Source organism: Phaseolus vulgaris, chromosome 10 (assembly GCF_000499845.2).
Source record: "Phaseolus vulgaris cultivar G19833 chromosome 10, P. vulgaris v2.0, whole genome shotgun sequence".
Classification (NCBI taxonomy): Eukaryota; Viridiplantae; Streptophyta; class Magnoliopsida; order Fabales; family Fabaceae; genus Phaseolus; species Phaseolus vulgaris.
In genome coordinates, this window is record NC_023750.2 from 39,776,014 (window position 1) to 39,784,298 (window position 8,285).

General features: G+C 29.3%; 1 protein-coding gene across 1 annotated transcript; it reads right to left on the minus strand.

Annotated features, from left to right (window-relative positions):
• Positions 1-378: 378 nt before the first annotated feature.
• LOC137819278 (probable L-gulonolactone oxidase 6) lies at positions 379-5,878 on the minus strand. The gene is made up of 4 exons (XM_068623077.1): positions 5,039-5,878; positions 2,173-2,428; positions 1,306-1,407; positions 379-1,206 (listed from the first exon to the last, which is right to left on the minus strand). The coding sequence occupies exons 1-4, from the start codon at positions 5,705-5,707 to the stop codon at positions 491-493; spliced, it is 1,743 nt and encodes a 580-aa protein (XP_068479178.1). The 5' UTR covers positions 5,708-5,878; the 3' UTR covers positions 379-490.
• Positions 5,879-8,285: the final 2,407 nt, after the last annotated feature.

Genomic DNA, 8,285 nt, shown 5'->3' on the forward strand with positions numbered 1-8,285 from the left:
GAATTTTCTCAGTCATATCTTTGCACATGACACATAGCATATTGTGCTTCATTCTTTAATAACAAATTAATTTTTAACATTACATAACTTACTACCCAATATAAACAATAAAATTTTTAAAAAAAATTATGATGTGGCAGAAGTATGACATGGCAGAAGTCGTGCCAAGTTGGCACGACTTCAGTATGACAGGGCAGAGTCGTGTCTAATTAAGATGATTTGTGCATATGAAGTCGTGCCAATTTGGCACGACTTGCCTAAATTTGTAATTTTTTTAAACGAATCCTATTTTGATAAAAAAACAAAAAAAAATAACCCAATAATGATAATAATCTCGTCAACTTTCCTAGTTTTTCTGTACTTTGTTAACCTTTCAACTTTGTAACCAGAACAGTGTTTTATTAATTATATTATTTGCAATATGTAAATTACATGAATAAACATTATTACTTATGACATAGCATAAATGGATTTTGTGTAAACTTTAGTCTCATTTGGATCTTAAATGAGTGCAAACCCTTGCTTCCTTGTAAACTTTGCCTGGTCTGCAATAGTAACCTTTGCTTGGATTGCAATGACTATCCTGTGAGCAAATGCACAACCCTTCTAAAGCACATCCATCCTTCACTATTATCAACCCATCTTTTAGCCCAAGAATTTGGTCTGTCCACGTACTTGAGAAAAGCCCTTCTGAGTCATACTTCTCTTTAACCTTCAAAAATTTCTCTGCATTTTTGTACTTCTTTATGGCTCCTTCAAACGCCAAGTTCCTATTCTTACCCCAATGAGGTATCCCTCCATATTTGAAAATCCCAAGTTGCTCAATCTCTTCAAGAATGTCTTCATAGAGCCTAGGAGTCATAGGGTCCTTGCTACGGTAGTATGTGATATCAATGTCTAAAGCATCCTCTTGCTTCCCCAAATAGGCCTTTGAAGCCTTCACATAACGCATCAGAATTCCATTGTAAAGCTCTATGCCACACAACCCCTTTGGCTCCAATCGAACCAGCTTTTGCACATCTTCAATGAAATCTTTTACTACTGACAAACCAATGCTGAATGTGGTTTGGTGGAAAAACTCTCCCTTCACCCTGGAATCCCAGGCACATGCTGTGATCTTTCCATCTTTAAGACTATCCAAGCATGTCCCAGATGCCTGAAGCCGGTTCTGAAACCCAATCACAGGGTATCCAGTGAAGATTATACCTGCAAGTACCAAATGTAAAACAAAAAACTTTAGCTTCATAACTTCAATTCTTTGTTATATTGTAAATTACTGCTGTCATATTTTTACTTAGATAGTACCATTGTTTGTAAGTCCATATGCTGATGTGATGAGGGTATTCGTTGTGGTCTTAGCATTTATGCACTTCCCGTCGGCATCACCAGCAGATTCTTGAATATCTTCTGCTACCCCATTAAATCAAAAACCAAAAAGAAAAATATGTTAACGTGTTATATTATATAAATGGATGCAAACTTTATTTTATAAATCAGTTTTATAAAACTGAAGTAGGATTAAATTCTATTATAAAGTGTACTTTAAGCCTAACTCAACTTCATAAAACCGATTTATGGGGTGAGGTTTGCACTCACTTATATACAATAAAATACTCAACGTAGAGCATGACAGCTTGTGCATGAGATAACATATTATGGGTGGTCCGATAACGGGTGACATGTCCAATAAACACTCGCTAGGATGGCTATGATACCATACCATATTATAAAGTGAACTTTAAGCCTCACTCAACCTCATATACAATATTACAAAATGGACTTTTAAGCCTAACTCAACCTCATAAAACCGGCTTATGGGATGAGGTTTGCACCCACTTATATACAATGAAATATTCTAATCTCTAGTTCGATGTGGGATATCCAACAAATTTACTTCTTAATATGATATTAGACTCATTTAAAACCTATCCAAACGCGTGTTTATATTGGGTCTATCATGTCACTTGTTTCTCACATGTATATTAGAGATAAGGACATACAAATCTCACCTTATAAATATTTACAACATTGAGTGTGATTTAAGTTTAGACTATTAAGTGTTATTTTTAAAAGAAAAAGTTTGTTCAGAATTTATATTTTTCTTACAATCCATTAATAACCTAATATTGTGTAAAAGTTTGAGAATGTGAATTGAATAAAAGATTGGGAAACCTGTGGTTCTTAGGAGTGCTAATGCAAGAGAAGAAGTGGGACGGAAAGGGATAAAGTCGTAAAGACCATTGCCCGATGCATTAATTGGAACACGATCATCAACACGGTACACAGCCCTCTGTTGACTTGGGTACCAAGTTATATCACCAAACTCATGTTCATATCCAAAATCACCAACTTCTTCTCCCAAATCTGAATCATTTTTTGCCACATACGTGATGGATCGCTTGAAGCTACCTTCTAGTTTTAGAGTAATCTGAAAAATAAATCCACCCAAATCACCAATCATCATACTATATATTATGGGGCATTTCATTCCTCTCACATAATAATGGTCTATATGATGTATGTTCCCACACCAAAAACTTTATTGCATACCTCCTTTTCTCAACCAACAATGAACATTTAATTCAACAGTAATGGAAATTTGCAAGTTTATAGAAAAAAAGTTACATGATGTATTTTTCTTCGTAAAATGGTGTTTGATGTGAAGCTTTAAACTTTTCATGCAAAGGAATGTGAATAGGAAGTCCCTTTCAAGCATACTTGAATTAGAAATAAAGAGTTTAGTTATATTGCTTTATGGGGTTAAAACTTTGAATATAAGCCAGATTCTACGACAACGCATGTGTCTCTTATCATAAATACAGGTTACGCATTTTTGGCTGACAACTATCACAAATAAGTTTTTTCCATTTGTAAAGTCTTTTGTATGCTTTTGAGAGTTAAAATATTAACATCTTACTATAGAGCATGTGAAACCACCACATACACAAAAAAGATGCGAAAGCAAACCCACGATGTTATCAATTTTTAACAAGAGTTCACATAAAAAGACAACGTTACTAAAATTTTAAAAAAATGTTGATGATGTATGTTCTTGTAAATAAGCAATTTTGTTATTTGAATTAACGAGCATAATGTATCGCGTCCAAAGAAAAGAACATAGTTTAAACGTAACCAATAAAATATAATAGATGCTGATGATGAAACAGAAAGTCCCATTCCTTCAAATAACAATTGTTCTTTTTGAATCCTGATTTTCCCAATTGTGACTATTAATAGTTTTCTTATTGAAATTATGAACATTATTAACCATAATGGTTATTTTCAGGCGTTTATTTGAATGCTCAATTAATAGCCCTTATACTTATACAGTCACTTAGTTATTACAAATCACGTTGCATCATTGTTTTGTCTTTCCATCTAACATTCAAAACATATACTCTTTTTTTTATCACAATTGTTAAATATATCAGACTAAAAATATAAATATTTATAAGGTTGAAAACTTAAAATCCACTTCAAATATGATATCAAAATAGTTTAAAGTCTATCATAATAAAAATTTGTTGAATTTATTAGGTTATCTATTATTGTACCATATCAAACTATTCATACTATGTAGTCTCTTACACAAGTTGACAATTCTCAAACAAATTTCATCTTATAAATTTATAAACTGATTTTATAAGGTTGAGTTAAATTTAAAATTTACTTAAAAGTTTAAAATGTTGTAGATGTTAAGAATTATATTTTATGAAAAAGTACATATATAATATGAAGATTTATACAATTTTTCTTTATTGATCCAACAGTCTAAAGTACTGTAATAATTAAAAATAGGGACAGGTTCCCACCCAACCAATGTCAACTATTTGAATTTAAATTTGAACAAAAAAAATTGAAAAATTATCGAATTGAACTACATTCATTGTTTATCTGTTGTATTTTTGTTGTTATCTTTTTGTTGCGCCCTCGAATTTAGTGATAGCTGACTACATGAGGGCATAAAGATATGGGTGGGTAATTTAAAAAAGGAGGATCTCAGACATTTGTGTACTATATGTAATTCTAAAAATATACTTCAAACTTTTATTTGTTTTCTACCTAATGGAACAAATGAATCAGAATATTTTATCAGCCTATGCCTATGTAGATCACCAATTTGTCAAAATAACTCCTCATTTCTCTTCTAGTGGTTGGTACACGATATTGATGAACAAGAAATTTAATTCAGATTCTAGGTGAGCTGGATACTTTGGTTCATGATTTCAAAATTATGAATATTTTTATTTTATTTTGTTTCATTAAGGAAAATTATAAGAAAATTGTATGTAAGAACAGGTAAGAAGAATAAATTTTTATTCTTTTAAGTGTATACATTAGTTCATGTATAAGAAATATGAGAGACTTTTTCTTTCTAAATTACAATATAATTGAAATTTACTAATCATGTTATTTTATTATTATTAAATTAATTACATAGGATACCATATCCTATATAATTTGATAATTACTATTTCTTTAATAATTGATGTTTTGATTTTGTTCTCAACTTATCATATAATTTATCCTTAATTTTCAAATTTAAAAAACACCATAAAGTTAGTGTAGGATTTTCTGTTTTAGACTCCACTTGTCTCACTCGCTAGTTTGCCAATTCATTTATTTGCTGTTGCATTTGTTTATTTATTTATACTGATGGAAATGTAATGTTAGTCAATGTCATAATAATTATCTAATGAATTTCCTCCATTATGACTATTGATAAATGACAAAAAAAACTCCTCATTTCACAGTTTATTACTGTCCTCTGTTTCACACTTGAACTAAAGTGTTGGATGAAACTGATTTTTTTTTCTTCTTCTTGTGTTTTATGGCAACATACAGAAGAAAGTTAAGCACATCCTTCAAGAGAAAGCTTGGCTTTGTAATTTGGATCAAGGACGTGATTGTTTAAGGTTTAAATCTGATTTCATTAGTTTGTGCATATAAAAAGAACATCAACAACATTAACAGCAGAACATGGTCAAAAAGATAGGTTAACAATGAATTAACAAATCAGAGAGAAAATGTTAATTACCTGTGAAATAACTCCAAGCACCCCAAGTGAGACTTTGGCTGCATTGAGATCTTCATGTTGTTCATTGAGGCTCTCAACCTTAGCATAACCTTCTTGAGGAGAAGCAGGCCTAACAATCCTAAGGTTCACCACATAATCATGAACAGAACTTCCTTTCCCCCACAAAGTGCTTCCATGAGCACCACTTCCCATGAGCCCCCCAATGGTCAAACCCCACCAATATGGTGCATATGGCAAGGCCAACCCTGCTTTTGCAGCCTCACTGATAAGATCCTTCATTGTCACGCCACTCTCCACAGTCATTGTCCTTGCTTCCACATCAACCTTCACTATCTTGTTCAGGTATTTTGTGCTTATCAGCACCCCATTCTGCCCTTCTGGGCACACCAGCTTGGGGATGCTGTGCGAAAAACGGGTGGCAACTTTCATCTTGCTTTTGCTTCTAGCTGCTGATGCAACCATAGACACAAGCTCTTGCTCAGTGGTGGGGTACAGCACCTTAGAGGCATGACAGATGCTTCGATCGGGAAACATGCCGTAGGAGTTTGTGATGGTGCAGGTTGTGTTCCCTGAAGAACACTTGATTGGATCCTCTGGAGGAGTCGAGAACACTGCAACACAGAAGAAAAGAAAGACTAGAGTTGAAGGGAAGGCTTTCTGAAACATCATGGTTAGTTAAATTTTTGAACTTGTACATTGTGTGACCTTAATTTCACCATATTTATAGCTTCAACACTTAGATAAACAGACATACACTCAAGATCCAAGAATAAGGTGCAATGATGGAAGGACACAGACAAAGAGTAATGTTTTGTGGACATTTATATATGGATACTCATTATCTAGAAAGATAAACAAATAGAAGAAAATATAGTTGTGATTGTATTTAAAACTTTCAGCATGTTGGAAAAAGACTATTTTTAAATATAAAGAAATGTTACTAATTATTTTTATATTTAGTGTCAATTTTTTAATATTTAGAAGAAGAAAAAATCATAAAAGTAAAAATTATTTTTTTCATATAATCCAACGTATTCCTGAAATTGCAGTAATAATTGGTAAAGTTGTGTCCAACTCAATTAGAAAAAAGGATAAATTTCACCACAAAAACGGCCTCACAAAATATATTAAAAAAATAAAGCTTAAATACAATATTTTAAATGTTTGTTGTTTTGTTTTTCAATTAAAAATGAAGTTTCTTCTCGGTAATTTACATAATAATATTATAATAATAATAATAAGGTAAAACTTCAATTGTAAATTTTATTATCTAAATGATGATAAATTTTATTCTTTTGGAAAAATCATATATTTAGATACATGACTGTAAGGAATTACCTATGATTATTTTTTTTATATATTTATTTATGACTTTAAAAAAAAATTCTGATCCTTTTATAAGATTCAAATTTAATGTTACACTTTGTTCTTTTATAAAATCTAATATAAAATATTTTTTATACTTTTTATTTTTTACAAAAATACCTCTAATTATATTTTGTTGAGTTCAATAAATAAGAAAATACCTCTAATTTAAATATGTGTTCATAATAATGTTTGTGTATCGTTACTCAGATAAAATAAAAATGTAGAAAAATATGAATTCAATAAATAATGTGAAAAAAAAATTAAAGGAAAATAAAAAGATGGAAAAAGAAGAGTGTGGATGTTAACATTTTTCATTTTTGGAAATGGAGTAAATGAAGGTGTTAAGCAAATTAAAAAGTGAAAAACAAGGAAACTTCCTCGGACACGGCTTCAAATGAGTATTTCTTGCTTCAAACTCAATTTCGTATTTTGGAGGCACAAAAAAGAATACATGTGATATACTTAACTAAGTTTACTAATATTTTGTTGTTATTGAATAAATGGGAGAACGAGGAGAAACAAAATCAATAAAATATTAAATTTAATTAAAAATTCAAGAATTTTATTATTTTACTTTCTTTGTTAGACTTATTTAGAATTTATTATTTATTTATTTATTTATTTTACATAACAAACAAAATATTTAATTTTATGAGAATTAAAACAAAAATTGTGGTTGTGTAAGTTCTTTAAAGTCAAGACGCATTTATTTTTATTTGTTTGGACCGCTTGATATAGTTCTACTATTTAAATGAAGTGGTAAAAAAGTCATTTATTTCTTATTAGTTATTGAATTTTTGGAAGTTTTTCATTTCATTTTTTATATTTATTATTTTTAATTTAAAATAATCTTTATTTTTTTATTTATAAATTTTTTATTTTTTGAATTTTTTCTATTTAACTGTTATTATCAAATTTCAATTTTTATATAAATTTCTCTATTTCTTAATTTCTCCACACACAAAAGCTGACACATAAAAAATATAATTAAATATAATATTTTTTAATAAATATTTAATTAATTTATATATTATAATATTAAAATAAATAAAAATATCATTTTTTTATTAAAACAAAATACAATTATATTTATTAATTAGCATATAAAATGTTTAAAAGACTAATAAAGAAAGAACACACAAATAAAAAGAAGAAGAAAAAGTTGTTTTTTAAGCAGTGAAGTATATGCATTGTATTGAAATGGTGATCTTTTATTGGTTTGGCTTGGAATCTAACAGCATAAATACACCTATCTTGAGAATCAAAATAAGAAAAGTAAAATTAGAATTAAGTGTTGTTATTGCCTTCAATCTTGTCATAGGTTGAGTTTGAACTCTAGGGTAATAAAACACATTAATTGTATTTGTGCACACTCACAATTTTTAATTGCTTTTAACAATTTTAATTTTTTAAAAGAAATATCTCAAATGACATTCATACATCTATTAGTTTTAAAATAATTATTCATCCTTTGTTTTGGTAAAATAACATGTACATTCCTTTTAATTAAAAAACATTCATTTCTAATAATTTAATATTTTAATAAATAATATTTATTTTCATTATGTTTTTAAACAACATGCACCTATGTTATATATTTGAAAATTACATACTCAGGTAATCCTTGGAGGAAAGAGTTTTGTGAATCTTTACTGACTAAATGTTGAACTTTCTAAATGGAAAGGAAAATATTTAATTTTGTTGGAAAAATTTGTTTGATTAAATCTATTTTGACAGTTAAACTCCTCTTCTATTTGTCTTTCTTTAAAGCTACGATCTTGGTATGTCAAAATATAAAAAATAAATAAAGAGGAATTTCTTATGATATTGGGGACAAAAGGGTAAGAAAATTGTCTGGATTAGTTGGGAGAAGATTTGC